The sequence below is a fragment of the Leiobunum rupestre genome, chromosome 3, assembly GCF_980474605.1.
Source record: "Leiobunum rupestre chromosome 3, qqLeiRupe1.1.hap1, whole genome shotgun sequence".
NCBI classification, from domain to species: Eukaryota; Metazoa; Arthropoda; class Arachnida; order Opiliones; family Sclerosomatidae; genus Leiobunum; species Leiobunum rupestre.
The window spans coordinates 8,578,050-8,597,688 of record NC_143386.1 but is presented as its reverse complement, the minus strand read 5'-3'; the positions used below and the strand labels follow the sequence as shown (position 1 = coordinate 8,597,688).

Sequence of the window (19,639 nt, the reverse complement as noted above, 5' to 3'; positions counted from 1 at the left end):
GTATTCCCTTTAATGGTAACGTGACACCAAGCGTGCGTCGCGTGCCGCCTATTAAATAAAGGCGGGTTTAGCCGCCTAGTGTTGTGTAGCGCCCATTAAATGTTTTCGAGATGTTCCCACTGAAAAGCCGCGTTCACACTAGACATTTTGGAACCGTTTTAAAACGGTTTCAAAAGATCGAATTGTAAAATTTTGATATCGAATGTATTTATCGTATGGCTATTAATACAGTTGACACCGAAAATGTTCAATTTTATCATTCGAAACCATTTAAAAACGGTTCTAAAGTGTCTAGTGTGAACACGGCTATAAAGAAAGATTAATATAAGATCTTAAACGTTTTGTCAACCGGTAATAACTCAAATATCAACATTTTTCTCGATTTGTTTCCCAACACCCTGTATATTCTGTCATATTCTTATTAAACGTCAAAAGGTCAAGTCGATTACGTACATACAATTTTATAAAATTGACATTTTGATAAAAACCCGACTGTAGAAATACGATATTATTTTAGATACTATATTGTCTTGGATATTGAAACAACATTGTTTTATATTAAAGACAAATTTCATAATGGAAGAGCAGTCCCATTTACTTCACTATCTTCGTCTCTGAAGCCAAAAAATAAATGAGCGATAAGGGAGTTACGCGATGCTGAATAAATAATAATCTATGTAGAAAAAAATTAAAACATACGAAATATGAAGAGGATAAAACACTTTAGAATGTTTACGGGTCGTGACGCATGGTGGACAAAAATTGTGTTTTTCCAGGAATAAATCGTAATTTTTTTTTAAATAAAAAAATTATTCTTAGAAAATAAAACATTTTTTTCTTACTAAAAAATTAATCATTTTTCTTATTAAAAAATAAGATTTTTTTTAAATAATAACGAGGTTTTTAAAAAAAAACAATAACGATGTTTTTAAAAAAAATAATAATGGTGTTTTAAAAAAAATAATAACGATGTTTTAAAAAAAAAATAATAACAATGTTTTAAAAAATAATAACAATGTTTTAAAAAACAATAACTATGTATTTAAAAAAATATTAGATTTTCTTAAAAAAAACAAAAAAAAAGGTTTTGGTTCAATCCACGATTAAGTGTTTTAAACTTTTTTTTAAATTGTACCAAAAAATAATAAGAAAACCTAGTTTGAACTTTTCACTATTTCACATTGGGAAAAAAATTTTATTTGAATTAAAATAATTTTGTAAACCATTCTTGAATTATTCAGTTACAAAAAAGTCATGTTGGAAACCGCTTAAAACCTTATTAAACCAATTGTAGCTTTTCTTAAAAAAAAAACAAACAAAAATATAAATTACTAGTTTCAAACTGATTTTAAATTATACCAAAACCAATAAAAAACCTAGTTTAACATCTTCTTTATTATTTAACATAAAATTTAACTTGAATTAAAATATTTTTGAAAACAATTTATTAAATATTCTGTTACAAAAATGGTCACGCTTAAAACTGTATCAAACAAATTATGGTTTTCCTTTATTAAAAATATTGTCTGTTCAAGATATGTTTGAAACATTTGTTTTCCACTTTTACGCCAGCGAGAAGAGAAACTCGCCTGCAGCCAAGATCTCTCTCTTCTTTTTGCGGTCCCCTTTCCCCCGGATCCCATGCCATCCCGACATCAGCCAGCTTTTAAAAGCATTTCACTTCAGAAGGAGCTCTGAGAGCATACGGCATTCAAGTGATGTAAAAACGTCCCCGCGATCAGAAAGGGAGAAAAAAAAACAGAATATCATCGTAACAGAAGAAAAAAATAAGAACAACATATATTAAAGCCACAAAAAAGCGCGAAAAAATGTTTAGCATCCTTCTTACAAAGTGTTTTCATCCTTATCCAGTAACTGTGTTGATTTTACTATGGACTTACCATTTTCGAGTAAGTTGCATTTGTTTATATAATAGTACTTGCGATTTTTGGCGAATTCCTTTGCTGACTAAATTATATTTTGACTAGCGCAATAATTATTATTGCGTATTGTGGTTTGAAAATTATTAACAAATAAATTTTACGGTTTTTAATTTATCGGAGGAAAATTGGTTCCGATATATGGCTTAGTAATTATTTAATATCCATATTAAAAATAATAACAATTCTATAATAAATTTCTGAAATTGTAGTTATTTTGGTTTAAAATTTATAAATAAATAAACTTTACGGTTTTTTAATTTCTCGGGGGAAGATTTGTTTCGATATATTGTCTTAGTAATTATTTAATATCCATATAAATAACAATAACAATACTACAATAAAATTCTTAATTTTTTAAATTTTGGTTTAAAATAAGTAAATTTAATTATGTTTTTCATAGTTTTTGAAATTTGTTTCGATATATCACTTAATAATTATTTAATATCAATATTAATAATAATACTAATAACAATATTAATAATAATACTAATAACAATAATAATAACAACAATAATAATAATAATCACAACAATAGTAATAATAATATTTATAATAATTACAATAATAATAATAATCACAACAATAGTAATAATAATATTTATAATAATTACAATAATAATAATATTTATAATAATTACAATAACAATAATATTAATAATACTAACAAGAATAATAATTTTATAATAAATTTCGGAAACTAAATTAATTTGAAAAAATAGAAATTTCCGAAATTAAATTAATTTGAAAAAAAATAAATTTACCAAATATTTTATAATACTGAAAATATTTCAAAGGATTCGTGAATTCGTTACACCCATTTATTTCTAATATTATTAATTATAAATACTTATTTAAAGAAAGAGATTAATTGTAACGAGATTAATTTTAATTCAATGTCCCAGAGAGAACGAATTAAGTTAAGCGTGGGCTGATAAAAGATAGACCTAAGTAGAACGACTCTAATTGTAAAAGTTTCCGAGTGGCCTTTTTCTCTGTGAAAAGAGATTAATAGCGTATTACGTGACGGCGGCCAAAAGCTGTCCAAACTCGTTTAATTCAACCCTTTAGTCCCGGCCATCCTTTGAGATTTACAAAAATTCTAATTATAGCAGTAAATACAAAAGCGTTTTAAAGCAATTCGCCAAGGACTTAAAAGGGTTAATTGGGACATTCTTGGAAGATAGCTCAAACCATTTATTATATTTTCATTCATACGAGTACAGGGATGTTTTAAAAACCACTAGTTAAGACGATACTGAAGAAAGAACCGTTTGGACAAGAAATTATTCATCACCCTGTCAACGCGTTTCCCAAAACAGTTATCTACCAAAGTTAAAAAAAAAGGCGGGAATTTGCGCTTTTGGGTCTTGGTTATATACTTTTTTTTACTACGGTAGCTTTTCTTTGCCCCTAATATTTAAAAAAATTATAACAATAATTTCTATAAAAAGAATGGTAGAGTTTTTTCTCGCATAATGATGGGTGCAGCTCCGTATTTTTTGCCCTGAACGCCCACAACCCTAATACACACATCAGCTAGTGTTTGACTTCGTACATCCTCACTGCCACTTTTTCTAATCGGAATTTGACTTCAACCCACCCTGCGCGAGGGTCCCTCTGTTTCGAAAAAAGAAAGCTCTAGTCCTTCATTACTTTTATATAATGTCAGGGGGGCTATTAAAAGAATTGAAAAGTTGGGTTCGCAACCCCGCTAGGTTTCTCTTCTTTTCACGAGGGTGTATTTTAGATTCAATATATTTAATTGGTCGCTATTCTAATTTTTACCATTCCATTAGTTGATTCATATATTTAACAATATATAACTATTATTTCTTAGGAAATAAAACTATTATTTCTAATGAAATATCACTATTATTTCTAATGAAATATCACTATTATTTCTAATGAAATATCACTATTATTTCTTAAGAAATATCACTATTATTTCTTAGGAAATATAACCATTATTTCTAAGGAAATATAACCATTATTTCTTAGGAATTATAACAATTATTTCTTAGGAAATATAACAATAAAATATCGAAAATTAACATTAAATTTAATTAATAATAATAATAATAATAATAATAATAATAATAATAATAAATAATAATAAAATAGTTCGTGAGTTTTAAGAAATAAAAGTTCCCAACATTAATAATAATAATGTATAATGATAATATATAATAAAATATATAATAGTATATAATAATTATATATAATAGTATATAATAGTATATAATAATATATAATAGTACATAATAATATATAATAATATATAATAATAATATATAATAGTATATAATAATAATATATAATAATAGTAATCAATTATTTTGTGAGATTTAATTTTCGAGCAGCTTTCTATCGGCTTAAAAGTTAATTTTCACCTGCAAAGAAGTCAATTTTTATTTTAAAATCCAGCAGTTTATGAGCTTCTCGCGTTGCCCGCTAAGTGGCTCTATGTACACTGAAAAAGCTAATTAATTCGTTCTCTAAGAGAGGATAGTTTTATCGTACCAACAACCCTTTGAAAAAAGAACACGATATCATCCTTTTAAATTTCGAGAACTTTGACGATTCCTAACGTTTCCCACGATATCTTTGATAGCCGTTAGATGGCAGTGTGATTATGGAAACTCACTAATTTGCAGAAATCGTGCAATGTCAAATTTAGTTAATTGTAAAATTAAAAAATAATCGAAAGCAACAACGTGTTGATTTAATAGGAAACATATAACTATATTTATTTTGTTTTTCACAAAGTTAAATGCTCATTTCGCTATTAGGTTATTCGTAGCTCGCACGTGCATGGCATGGGTGTGGCCTATTTTCGTTGCCATGGTAACGAGTTTTGGTCAGCCATGACATTAGAACGCCTATGGTGGTCACGTGATTATTTTCTCGCAGTTAATATGGTTACGTGGTGTTTGCCTCGTTATTTGTGACGTAGTAAAATGTCATGGCGACCGTTTTAAGGCGGAGCTTATGCCAATGACGCGACAAGCAAGGAAAGAATATGAAAATTAATTTTGAATTTGTTGGATTCACAATTGGCGCAAGTTGCGGACAAATTATTTGATTTGATTAATTAGCCCGGGCCCTGTAAAACCATATTTCCGGGCCCTATGATAACTATTTTTACTGGAGATATCTATACGATTTTTTAAAACCTGGAGCCCAGCCAATCAGCCAGCTTAGGGCCCGATATTTGGCGTCCGTACTAAATCTTCGGGCCCGGATACTCGTTAGGAAACCACAGAATCGTTCGAAAAATGTCAATATTTGATCGCATTCACTACTAACTCCATCTGGTATTTTGTAATCGAAGTACATAATTTTTCTTATCAAAATTTGTGCATATTGAGAAATTTTGTTTAAATAAATAAATAGTTAAGTTACTTTATACACCTTTCCTCATATTGCGCTCGTAAATAAAGGGGATAATCTACAAGGAAAAAACTTCTTATTTCTACCTCGCTCAATAGATGGCCTATGGGTCAAACGAAAAAGAATAGGCCGTTAAATATTTTGGATTTTAAATTAGACAAATAATGCATTCATTTTACTTCATGCTCTAGCAGTAAGTTCCTGGTCGCTATAAAAATAAACGGGTTTGCCATGGCAACGAAAAATGTTTTTGACAACATAAAATAACATGGGATTTTGACATATTTCCTTGTGAAAAAAAATTAAAAAATTGATAAAAATGTGACCAATTTTGATTTTTTTTCGTCAATTTTTATCAAATTTTTTATAATTTTGGTATTTTAATTTTTTTTCAATTTTGTAAAATGTTTCACAGGGGGGAAGGGACCCTTGGAATCGGTCAAAATACCATGTTATTTTCAATGGGAAAATTTCCATTTTAAGTTGTCAAAAACATTTTTCGTTGCCATGGCAAAACCGTTGCCCATTGAATAAAATCCCTTTAGGATTTTTCAAGTTACATGAAGGTCTACCAATGCCCCGAGTTTGAACAAAATCGGTGTGTAACACCTCGGGTAGTCTTCTTGTAAGTATAAATAAATACATTCGTGATAAGACCAATACATTGAAACTTATATTGGTTCATTTAGTTTCGTTCCCGATCCGAACATCTGCTGCCATCTACATTTCTAAGTTCTTATTAAAAAATTAACTAAAAATTTTGCTACTATGGAAACTAAGGATAACGTATTCACACAGTATTTTTTTCGATTTGAATGAACACTAGGAAATTTATGACGTTTTTTTAGTTAAAAAACGTTTATGGTTAGGCTGATAAATATCAAGCCAAGGCTTAACTATTTTTGGTTTTGTCATTATAAATTTCTAGATAATTACTAACAAAAATTGGTTCTAAATAAAAGAAAACGTTTCCTCTACCTTTTGTGGTTTATAGACATTCCAGACAATAGATGAAATTAATCAACTAGAAAACTATTAAATTTTTCAGAAAATCTCCCAATCAACTTAAAAACCCCAAAAAACAGAAATCACCACAAATTTTTCAAGCGAATTCTATTAATTAGCCCTAATACTTCGGAACAAGCGAATAGTGCCAAATGGGCCGGAGTGATTCTCATGCCCGGAACAGGCGAATAAAACGTTTTAGAGTAAAAATAGTACACTTTTAGTCCGAGAACCGGCTAAAAGAAACCACCTTCTGAAAAGGAGGTGTAAAGGAGTAAATCGGATTTTGTCGTCTGCTATAGCCCATGGATTAAATAACCTTACAGGGATAGTTCTCTGTAATACATTTGACTATACTACGAGTTGAAGATGTTTGTTTCAAACGAGGCTGCCAGATATTTTTGCCGTCCCCTCAATTTTACCCCCTTTACCGATACAAATCCGGAACAAGATTTTTTGATACGTCGCCATCTCCCGGCGGCTTTTGGCGAATTTAAAATTTTTCCAACGGTTTGTTTTATTACATTTGAAATTGAAATATTCAATCGTGGTCAGTACCTCAGTGGCTTATTTAATCCATGTATAGCCATAATTTATCTTCTACAAAAGGCCACAGTTAGCCATTTTGGACTCGAACTATTCACCACCACAGAATCGGAGTATAATGACGTTACTCATCTTACCCTACTCCGAAATACCGGAACAAGCCAAAAGAAACCACCTTTTCTCGGCAGGCAAGGTTTTTTTTTTTTTACCCAACATGGCAGACGTTTGCGTCGCCGAAATATTTTCCTAAACCAATCGGCGGTTTTCCCGACCGTTATTTTGAATTATCGACTATGACAATACTAGCGTGTTAATTTGGTAATGCGAACAAGACTGTCTAGAAAGTTGTGGTTCTTATCCTTCTCTTACCAATAATCTGTTTTCTCGGGGCTCTTTCATCTGTAACCGATGGGCCATTTTGTGGGTCAAAGCTAATCACTCGTTTTAAATCCTTCCCAATTTATAAACAAAAAACACGTTAAAAAGCATCTTAAATTTTAGCTAAAAAAAGCACCAAATTCCTTAGCAAAGTAGAAGGAACATTCTTGAAATACTAATCCTTGGATTATAGCATAAATATCAGTACAGCCTTTCAGACACTTTTCACACTTTTAAAGACCTTTTTCATTTGGAAGGTTTTATGGTCATACTGTTCTAAACTAAAAATATATTCATTTATAACACCGAATCTCAAGCTAAGCATATATAGCGTTAAAACTTTCTACAATTAAGGAATATAGGTCAAGACGAGGGGCTGACCACTATCCGTAATCGGTGTACAAGCCCATAGCTTTTAGGGTACTAAAGTGATTAGGTAATCGATTAGAAATTTAGTACTATCAAAGGCTGTAATCGGTGTACAGAAGAGGTTAGCCCCTCGGGTCAAGATTGAGTTAGTTTCAACTATTTCTATTGGTAGCTCAACCCTGAAGTAAATAAAGCATAGGACACTTTGACGTTACAATGTTCAGAGGGAAAGACTTCTTTACAATGGCAAAAGTAAAGTATTTGTTGAGGTACAAAAGTAAAACCACAGAGCAACTCCAAGCGCTCAGAAATAACTAAATTTTTTAATATTGTCTAAACAGCTACTATACTCTGTAGTAAAAGTAGGAGGCCACCAACGGTCAATATATAAGAATTAAACGACAAAACTGGTAAAAAAGACCGTATATTTAATAAAAATAAATCTTGTACCGCCTTGAAGGCATATTTTGCCGAAGTACTGCGATTTATTTTTATTAAATATACGGTCTTTTTTACCAGTTTTGTCGTTTAACTATACTCTGTACCCTACTTCACACAGAAAAACTAAAATAAGCGAAATTGCTTTGTTCAAACATTTATTTGTCTATTGCAAGAGGGCTATAAGTCGCAAGTTGACTTGGCCCTCTAACTAAATGAAAAAAAGCTCGAAATAAAACATTTTTTAAATTTGAATTTGAAATGTTTCGATAGTTTGAATGTATTGGTAAAATTATTGACAGGGTTGTTCAAAATGCATTGAGTTAGAAAAAGTATTTGACATTTTGAGTTAAGGATTAATTATTTGGCATTAAGTATTTTGAACAACCCTGATTATTGATCAAAATGTGAATTGGGGGCTTCAAATACATACCTTGTACCCTGACTGAAATCTGGAGTGAGCAATGAAATCCTGTACCCCCTATTTCGCCACCACAGTTTGAACACCTTTTCGAAGTTAACTTATTTTTGCCAACTCAACCCAACAAAAAGGCTGTTGGAATTTAGATTTTGCCAACACCACTGAAATTTTAAAACTCTTGAAAAGAAGGGTTGGCAAAGTTGACAACATCAACGAGGTAAAGCTAAGGTGAGGGGGGGGTACAGAAAATACTCACCAAAATACTAAAAATAATAACAATCTATATTCAACAAAGTTAAGCCTTGGACCCATATGCAATTTCTGCTGTGTCCTAACTATATACTGAGAATATAAAAAAATCATTTTTATCTTATTTTTATTTCTCTCGTAAAAGAGATAAGACTACGCCAAAATTCAGTTATACAAAGTTTCAAAAGCTTCCCGCAAAACGGATTTTTTATTTCGCTTCGAGAATTTGCTCCAAGAAAAATAAGATGAAAGTATTTATTTTCACTCTCTCTCTCTCTCTGGCCATCTTGTAGCTCGGCTTCTTTTTCACATTAGAAAATAATCTAAAGTTTTTAGTAAGAATACCCCCGGGCAAATATTGTTTGACTAGAAGATGGACAAAAAAAATTGCATTTTAAAAGTTGAAACTTTTAACTTTTGGCAATTATGGAATTTAATATACGCCGATGTAATTATGGGGTAGTTTATGATTTTAGTCCTTTTTCCTCGTCTTTACCGATAAGTTAAACCACCTAACCTTGAAATAATTAATATTTATGAATATAATAGTTTTGGCGAAATTATTTTTAATTCATGGAATTTATTTTCGAAGAATTAATTAATTTGTGTAATAAATTATATATTATTATTATTATATTATACAATATTGCATTACATTACATTACATTTACACTACTTTTACATTACTTTACATTACATTACAGTTATTATATTACATTATATTCCATTACATTACATTATATTACATTACATTACATTATATTATATTACATTAAATTAATAGTAAGTGTAGGGAGCTGTTGGATCGCGTGGCATGAAGGGCTGGCCACCACCCTCCTACTCAATGTAACCCGGCCACGTGAACTAATGGCTTTAAAAGTCGCTATATGACTGAGGCCTAAGGTGGTGCCTTGGGTGATTAGCCTACCTGATTATTATTATTATTATTATTATTACATTACATTACACTACATTATATTCCATTACACGCACTACGCAACACTACACTTTATTACATTATGCTACGCTACACTACATTACATTACATTATATTAAATTCCATTCCATTCCATTCCATTCCGTTATATTATATTACATTCCATTCCATTTCCTTATATTACATTTCATTCCATTTCATTATAATATATTCCATTCCATTACATTCTACTACATGCCACTACATAATACTATATTTCATTATGTAACAATAGAGCAGAAAATAATTTACAACATCAAATTTTATTGCAAATTAATTTTTGCTACTGATACTAGGACATTATCTAAGAAATTGCAATTAAATGTTTGCGAAAGCTCTTATTTTAAAATATTTTAATTAATTAATAATTTAAATAATTAGTAAGTAATTCAGAATTATAACACCATGGAACATTTATAAATTTGCCCGCTTTTTTCCTTGTTTTTACTTTTAATCAAGAATGTAAAAATTTTAAAATAATTTAAAATTTCAATTACCAAACCGAGATAAAATGAAATTTAATCGTTACAACTTGTTTTTTTAATTAAATTGTTAAGGAAAATATCCTGGTTTGAAAAAAAAACGTATTAGCGAAATAGCTTAAACGCAGATGTTTAAAATCTGTCAAATTCAGATGGCGTAATTAATAAAGACGTTTTAATTAAAGTCTTAATGGAAAAGCAAATGGGCTTTTCTTTAAAATAAAAAAGGTTAAAAGTGTTTTTCCAACAGATAAAACAAACGAACTTGGCGTCAAATTAATTTACGATAATTTTATAAACTTAACAGATCTTGACGATTCTATACTTAGTTTAGCCTCGCCATAAAATAATTTTAAAATATAAAAAATGGCGTTAATCTAAACACTTTAAAATAAAAAATAGGCTAAGCTATTTTTAGTTTAAGATGGTCCCAGGGTTGCGAGAGAGAGAAAGGACCAGGAAGACGACTCGGAGCGGGGACTAACAAGGTTCTGTTTATGCATTTGTCATTTTTGAATTACATAGCCGCTCCGCGCATTTATCTCACTCAAAGAACAAGTTCACTAAACCCAGAGTCACCTTAACTGCGCAGCGCTATCCAAGGCGTACCGTACTAAACGTAGCCTCCACATACTATCACTTTAATCTGAAAAAAAAAATTCTAAGGGAAAGTATATACAGAAGCTATTTAAAAAATAATAAAAAATAAAAAGCAGAAAAAAAGTTAAAAAAGAAAATTACAAAAAAAAAGTGTAATTAATAGCGAAAACTTTAAAAAGTACCCCTCTAGTCAGTTTAATAAAAACAAATAATGTTACCTAGTAGCTCATATAGTAGTGGTTATAGGGGTACAGTCTGCGACGTTTATATTATATACAATTCCAGTTAAGGTTAATAATTTATAACTTTATCTGATAATTTAGAGAAAGACGGGAGAGCTGGTAAAGTCTACGTCGTTTAGAGATGGCGGGAACATTTTAGTCATATCTCGGTAATTACGGAGAAAGCTGAATTTAAACGTCATGAAACTGTTAAAGGGAGTAGTAAAAACTTTTATCACCCATTTTACAACGAAGCGTTGAATTTTTTTGGCTCCCAGGGCCGAACCCACACCCGTTTTTTTACGACTCCGGAAACACAATGTTAAAAAATATTTTTACTTCTACATGATATTTATTCGACTATATTAAAAAGAGTATCATATACATGTACCGTCTAATCAAGAAATTAACATTTCTAAGAATTAATTAATATTGTCTGCAGTTTAATTAAGAAAAGCGTAGGAGGGCGCGCGAAATTGGGCCCTGAGGTGGCGCCAATGTAGTGGGCTCCGAGAATTTCAAGAGTGGAAGAAACTGTTCGGACAACGTTGCCAGGTCCTGTAAAATCAAATTATCGTGAGTCCGTCTTACAATAGTTTCTATTGGATAAAGCTCTTGGTCTGTTGCGGATGATGTCGTCTGCTCAAGAGAGTTCATACAAGCCATAGCCAAAGCTACAGAACTCGCGAAGTTCAACACTTTTTGTATAGAATATATTATTTATTTTTGATAGTACGACATTGAAAATATCGGGTTTTATCCCATTTCCATTCGACCTAATCAATATATAGAGTGTTGTCGTCTGATACGATTTTGAAAACTTATAACGTCACAGCTGTAGTGTTAATAGTGGCCGCCATGACAGTTACCGTTTTTTATCAATAGGAAAATTACAATGGTGACGTCGCAGGGTTTCAGACGACAACACTCTATAGCCAATATATATATATATATATATATAAAAATAGCACAAAAGTTGGCGAGGTTCCATTCAACCGAATTAATTAATATCAGATTTGGTAGGTTAGGTTAGGTTAGGTTTGATTAATATCGGATTGGACAAAAGGTGCGTTTGGCTAGGTACTGTCCTCTAGGTTGCGTTCTAAACGGCCCATCATGATAGCAAGAATAGGGTTGGCGCCAATATTTAGAATACATTGCACGTTTTATAAGTCAAACCGACACTAAAGACATAGTAAGGCTATAGTATAGGCTATAGTTCTGGTTGAGATTAGGTAAGGTTAGGTTAGGTTATGTTAAAATCCGTCAAAATTGAATGATTCGGCCGAATGGGAATTCGCTTGCATGTGTTTTCCCATACGACCGAATTCCCATTTGACCGAATGTATAGTAGTTTTATGTATTGTATCTTTTATATATTTATATACAAATGTATTTTATTATATTGAATGAAAACTGCGCAAAACGCGGTTTTCGGTAGATTGGAATAGGCGAAACTATAAAGTAAATTTAATCTTAACCAACTTGTTAAAATGGGAAAACAAAATCACGTGACTACCATACCACAGCCAACTTTGATTCGGTAACTCGTGTTCATAGTTGGCCGTGCGACGGTAAATAAATAATATTCCTTCCAGATAATGCAGACACCTTTCTATTACAAGATGTTTCAAATAATAATAATAATAATAATTAGATGAATCGATCAAAATTTAAACCGTCATTAGCAAAATAAAATGAATAATAGTTCGTATTTCGTAGGATAGATGGCGCTGTTGTTCTCCAGAAAGTCACGTGACTACCATCTTTTCAGCCCCCCTGGACTTTATAGTTTCGCCTATTCGGTTCAATGGTACATTCGAACGAATGGGAGACGGTCCAATGGTATACAATCAAAATATCGTATGGCCCAAAAATTATCTCCGAATTATCGACGTGTTCTATAATTATCGTACGTCTGGCAACATTGTGTTAATTAAATTATATTTTAGAAGATCTAAGAGTTTGCTATTTCTATTTTCAGGTATTCCCATTAGTTGACGCCGAAATCAGTGGACTGCGACCACCGCCGAATGCTCCCCTTTTCAACCGAGCTCCTCCTCAAGGTCACTTCGCTCCGTCTGACCACTCGCTTCCCCCGCTTGACCGACACTTGACACCTCCGGTCAGTCGCTACCGACCGTTTCCAGGTTGCGAATCGTGTACTTACGGAGGTTTCAACGCCACTTGCGTACGCGTTTCCGGTCTCTTCACCCGACCTACACTTCCGGTTGGCTACAACGTCATCACGAAAATCCCGCAAGATGCGTGTGCCATCGAAGTTTCCGAAATGAGGATTAGCAAAAATTATTTAGGTAAGCCAAAAATACCTTTTGCTTACAGGGAAACCAACATCTAGAGCGACGCCCTTAGAGGTTCGATTTGAATTATTTTATTAATACTAGATGGCGTAAAATAGGGGTGGCCAACCTTTTCGGCTCGAAGGTCAAATTCTAAAATTCAAAGTATGTCGGGGGCCACAAGTTTTAAATTTAAAAATGACATCAATGACATTAGGAACAAAGCTACCTTTTTATTTAAATTCAATTTAAATATTTAATTCAAATAGGATAATGTTAATGACATATCTGGCACTGCTTGGAACTTACAATTTGGATACATTTATGTAGTAGAGATTCGAATGGCTGTCGATTAAGCGGTTTCGGTCTTTACTCTTGGTATGCTCCATTCTGGAAAATACTTGTTCGCAGATGTAAGTGATACCAACGAGCGAGCATATGAAATTTAAAATTTTTGGAGAATAAAGGAATATTACATTACATTACATTACATTAATAGTAAGTGTAATGAGCTGTTGGCTCGCGTGGCATGAAGGGCTTGTCACCACCCTCCTTCGCCACCTGTTTAAAAGGCATGATAAGTCGCTGGATGACTTGGGCCTAAGGCGGTGCCTTGGGTATTAGCCTAGCTGGTTATTATTATGTTCGTCATATTAAGAAACACGTTTTTTTATCTTTTAGTTTACTAACTCAGTGGTAGGCCAAGTGTAGGAGGGGAGCAAATTTTTTATTTATTAGGCCCCTTTGAAAGATTTTGGAGCCCATTAGTATTTCATAAAGCCAGCAAAACATGGTGATTCATGCTTGGAGTAGATAAACATGGAGGGGAAAATTCCGTATCTCTAACGTTGAGTGTCTTCCCCCATCATTACTACCAAAGGACTACCATAATTCCTAGCAGTTTTGGTAGGGTCCTACGTTTCGGCGACACCTATATTCGAAAAAACGTATACTTATCGTCTGCTCGTATTCAAACTTGACAACAATAAAAGTTTGCTGCTTGAATTAAATTTTATGAATTATTATAGTTTTAATTAATTGCTGCTATTATAACAAAAGTTAGTTGTCTTTGCAATGAAAAAATACTGTTGTTTTCAAAACTGTAAAAGTGATTCAAGCTATTTTTCTCAGGTAATTCATATTTTCACGAAAAAAAGTACCCTTTGAAGGCTTTAATGCTCCTTTTATTTGTTTAGATAAAATACTATACGTATGATCTCCAAAGTTAAATCTTTTAAACGACATTTTAAAAAACAATCGCGAAAGAAATTCTATTATCACAGGCTTAACAGCTGATACTCATCCGAGCTACTCCAAGGCGACACGTACGCGCCCCTACCAAAACCGCAAGGGCTTCTGGGTACCGTACAGCCGTATAGATGACGCGCTCTAATTTCCTCTCCATGTTTATCTACTCCAAGATTCATGCTCAAAATTAAATTTCTACGCGCCCTGTAATAATTTTCTGTTGAATTTTAAGGAATATAACACTTAATCCGACCAAACGTTTATTTTATTTAGGATTTGGGGGCATCTTTAAAATGTAATAGTAGGCCATATATACCTTGCCTACCATTTGGAGCCCTTACTGTAAAATCTGAATCCCTTCTTAAAGCCTGGAAAGGTTTCAGTGTTCAACCGTTTCGGAAGGGATCATCATGTTAACAAATTTAAATCTTATATTTTTTATCAAAAGTTTATTTTGATATATTACAACTTAGAAATAATTCACCGTGTTACGAAACAAACTTAACAGGCGAAGCTAACACGCGATGGACTTTGAAGAACTCTCGCCATCCCAAATATTTGGCAAATACCAAGGTTAAACATTAACATAAAACTAACTTAAAAACGGGTTTTCTTCAAATGTAGAAATATTTTTTCCTTGGAAAAATCTCGGAAAAGATAATCTGTAGTTTATAGACGGAGATAACGTCACAGTCGGGTTTACGTTTTAAATCATTTCTTTGAACATTTCTTTTTCTCCACTTCTTTAAAAAGACGGAAGATTTAAAACTTTTTTCTTTAAAGAAAAGGGGAGGTTCGAGGTGTCCATAAGGGTAATTAAATTCAGCCTCTCTCAATCCGTTTCGCGAAAGAGAGAGATTGCCAAGTGGTGCCATCCGGAATAGGTGTCGGATTTTGCTAGAAAGGATTGTGAAATAACGTATAAAGGTTTTACACATATATTATAAAGAATGTATTTAGGTTAGCAGATAATATGTGGCTGCAACTCGAGCCTCTGTTTTCATGATTACCGGATTATATTCCCCACCTACAACAAGAGCGAGAGCTTGCCATAGCACCGGATTGTCTCCCCCCCCCCCTTACTAGGTATAAAGGGGGATTATTATAGGAAGAAAAGGGGCGTGGTTTTTCTTAGGGGGATGACGAGGCCAACAGGGTGCTGCCAGTATTTTGAAGTGTCAGAAATCGCGTTTAAGCCGGTTACGTCGAAGAGAGGGGGCCAGAAGTAATTCACATGGAATTGAATTAAGGAGGAAATGTTTTCTTTGAATGTTCCGACCCTTTTTCTCGGGGTGTTTTAGGCGTTGACTCGAAAGGGGAGGTGAGGTTAAGCTTCTACGTGATGTGTACGATTCGTGTCAAGTCTATTCGCAAGGTCAACCCGATTGAACTTTAAAATTCTTTGAGCAGTGCTTTAATTATGCAAAGCGACAACTACCACGTCTCCACATCCGATTTTAATTTTTTATAATTATTTTATATTTAACATTTATGGCCAAGAATATATTTACGTATCTCAGGGACGGTTTTAGCTTTTCTCCTAATTCCCCTCATGCTGGAAGAGTAAGTTCCTTGCCCTAAGCTAATTGATTCCATAAAACTCGTGCCAGTGGAAAACTAGTGTGTCGACGTAAATAAATATATCATTGTTAAGGCAAATTATTTCCGTTTTAGTTTATAAAGCAATTGTAATTTTAAACATTGTATTACAAATTTTAGGATGTCCCATATATCTTATGAATCAGATAACTAATTGTTATAGCTTAAGTTATACATAGTACCATAAGTAACATAATAACAATAAGTATGACAATTAACGAGATTTACAACCAAACTGATTTTCATAGTTATAGCATAATAAAGATTTTTTCTCAGCACAGAGCCCTCTAGTGTCTAAAATATGCGAGACTTCCGCTAAGCCGAAATATCGGGTTTCCGATAGATAGGCGGAATATTAGGCTAAAATGATAAAAATTAAAAACGTTTTTCTCGGCGCTACGAGCTCATGCTTTTTTTTATCACGCGTGATTCGCACGCGGGCTTCAAAACCAAGCCAAAGCCCCTCGCGACTCCAGAACGTGCTCTCCGATATTAGGCTTAAATTTTTATCAAAAAGTAGTCATCCAAAACGGTAAGTCGCGAGTCCAAGTCACGGCTTGAAGAGAGTATCAGTGCCGAAAAAAGGTTCATACTTATTGTTATTATGTTACTTATTATTTAATTAAATGAAGATTATAATATATATCTTAGGAGAAAATTCAATCTAGGGCAATAACGGGAAACATGTACCTTCGCAAGTTAATTTACCGGTAAATCGCGGATGCGTACATTGGGTCTATACTTCTAACCAATAATGTCTTTATTTTTATTTCGGGAAAATGACTCTGCTGAGAGGCGTGAATAAATATAAGCCACGTTCACACTATAGACACTTTGGAAACGTTTTAGAACGGTTTTGAAAGATGGAATTGTAAATTTTTGTGTCGAATGTATTTATAGTATGCCTATTAATACAGTTGACACAGAAAATGTTTAATTTGATCTTTCGAAACCGTTTTAAAACGTCTCCAAAGTGTCTAGTGCGAAGAGCGATGCTGTTGTTTTTACATTTTTTAGAGTATAAACTTACTTTTTTATCCAGATATTGTACATTAACTTTAGGCCAATTTGTAAGTTTCACGCCTCGGAATAGGACATTGCGTACGAAAAGTGTTCACAAGTTTCGCTGATAGCCTTCCACTCTATGCGAGTGGGTTACTCTATGGTTGCTCTAAATCCCTCCTTCCCTCAAAAATAAAATCAACCGCACTATCTCATTGGTTACTTAAATATTCTGTACCCTTTCTCGTGCCGGGGGTAAATTTCGACCTAAGTATTCAAATAATTACATAAGGCACCTTCCTAAGCCCGAGCCATCAGGTGGCCAGGTTAAATTGTGTAGGAGGATGGCGAGGGGCTAACCAGTACACCTGTAGCAAATTAGAGTCGGGCCAACGTCGGCAAAAGGTACTAAACACTAAAGTCGGCCGACCTTTGTATTTAGGGTAGAAATGTCCTAGGGGTAAAAGGGTCTGCCGACTACAAAACGTTGACTCTTTACCACCTTTTAATAGACCTAAGAACCGACTGCGAAACGACGTCGGGCCGACTTTATATTAATGCTTATTTCCGACCCAAATCTGATCTAATTATTAGATGCCGCGTTTTTCGAATACAAATAAGTTTGAAGAAGAAAAAAGAGAATAAAAAAATCATCTCAGAAAATCATCAAATAGTCAGAAAATAATAAAGATATGCGCTTTTCCTAAATATATATGGTCTGTTTCATAAAGTTAATGTTGAATCCAATAATTAAATGTAAGGTCTATTTTAAGTTGGATAGTTGTCGGCAAACCGACCATAAATAGTCCCAAAAAAGGATTTACGGTTTTAGTGTCGAAAAACGTTCGGACGTTTTTACGTAGGCATTTGGTCGTCGACTATAAAGCGACTTTTCGACCGTACCCCGACCTAAAACGATTTCATGTTCTACAGGGGTAAGAATTTGCCTGTACACGTCACCGATTACGTAATCATTAATGAGTGCAGACGAGTACCCATGATTACGATGAGTACAGAATGATTACGATGAGTACAGAATGATTACGATGAGTACAGGATAATTACGATGAGTACAGGATAATTACGATGAGTACAGAATGATTACGATGAGTACAGAATGATTACGATGAGTACAGAATGATTACGATGAGTACAGAATGATTACGATGAGTACAGAATGATTACGATGAGTACAGAATGATTACGATGAGTACAGAATGATTACGATGAGTACAGAATGATTACGATGAGTACAGAATGATTACGATGAGTACAAAATGATTACGATGAGTACAGAATGATTACGATGAGTACAAAATGATTACGATGAGTACAGAATGATTACGATGAGTACACAGGCAACCCAAAACTTTAAAATTGTTACAGATGAGTAATTGAGTACCGGAGAATTCCAATGATTACACGTGATTACAAATGAGTACGCGTGATTTCATAATGATTACGGGTGATTACCGACGAGTACGAAGATTACAAATGATTACGCGATTACGAATGAGTACAAAAGATTACAGAAGATTATGTAATCATTACAGTTAGGGTGTACACCGATTACGGAAGTGGTTAGCTACTCGGAGGATGGTGGCATGCCACGTGAGACAAAAGCTCCCTACACTGACTATTAAACTTTGCAAGTTTTTATTCTTAGTATAACAATGTAAAATGTACAAATTTCACTCCTTAAAGATATTTATGTAAAAACAATATTGTTCCGATATAATAGTCTTAGTAAGTATTTTGGTAAATCAACGGGAACCTGTGAAGGTACATGTTTCGGTCAATTAACATTCGCCAGATAGGGGCATGCATACTTATGTAGTAGGGGACATATGATATACTTCTGACTGAACTTATTTGCCAAACCCTATAAAGGCCTTAGGAAAAACGGACAACAAAAATCTCATAAACACGTCCCTTAAGTAAGAAGAAAAACAAAATAAAGTGACAAGTAAATTAGAAAAGGAGATTTGTCACCAAGAGGATATGGATAATGGTCTTTAAAATCTCAACCTTGACAACAAATAATCACCTCTTGGCAGAAAACTAATAGGAAGAAAGTGTTAACCAGGAAAAAAGAGGTTCAGAAGAAAATCTAGAGACGGAAACATGTCAAGCTTTTTACGACCCAACAAATTTCGTGGCTGTCTGCTATGGCAACGAGCTGAAAATCACCGCTTTTCATCACACTCTGTCGGTTTTACGAGCCAAAAAACGAGATTCGGGAATTAAGAAAATTATGTATTGGAGTCTCGAGTTTAAAAAAAAAAGTGTTTTTAAACATTCCTCGGTAACTCTTCTCGTCGAATGACTAACTTACAACCCCGAGAAATAACCCACTAATTTCACGGCCTCCTTATAAACTGGAGGAAGGGGGGGGGGGGGGGCTATTTTTAAAAACTGAGATGTACAAGTTTTCTTTGGCTGGGATTCTTAATTTTGTTTACACAATTCCGT

The 19,639-nt window shown here is 33.2% G+C and overlaps 1 protein-coding gene across 1 annotated transcript in view; it reads left to right on the top strand.

The window, feature by feature from the left end:
• The first annotated feature begins 1,704 nt into the window (after window positions 1–1,704).
• The window catches only part of LOC149949391 (ADAMTS-like protein 4), a 29,446-nt gene continuing 11,511 nt past the window's right edge, over window positions 1,705–19,639 (top strand). Inside the window, exons 1-2 of the mRNA XM_090169198.1 lie at window positions 1,705–1,910; window positions 13,003–13,333. Coding sequence (XP_090025324.1) covers window positions 1,830–1,910; window positions 13,003–13,333 — 412 coding nt within the window. The 5' untranslated portion in view covers window positions 1,705–1,829. The remainder of the gene's footprint in view (window positions 1,911–13,002; window positions 13,334–19,639) is intronic.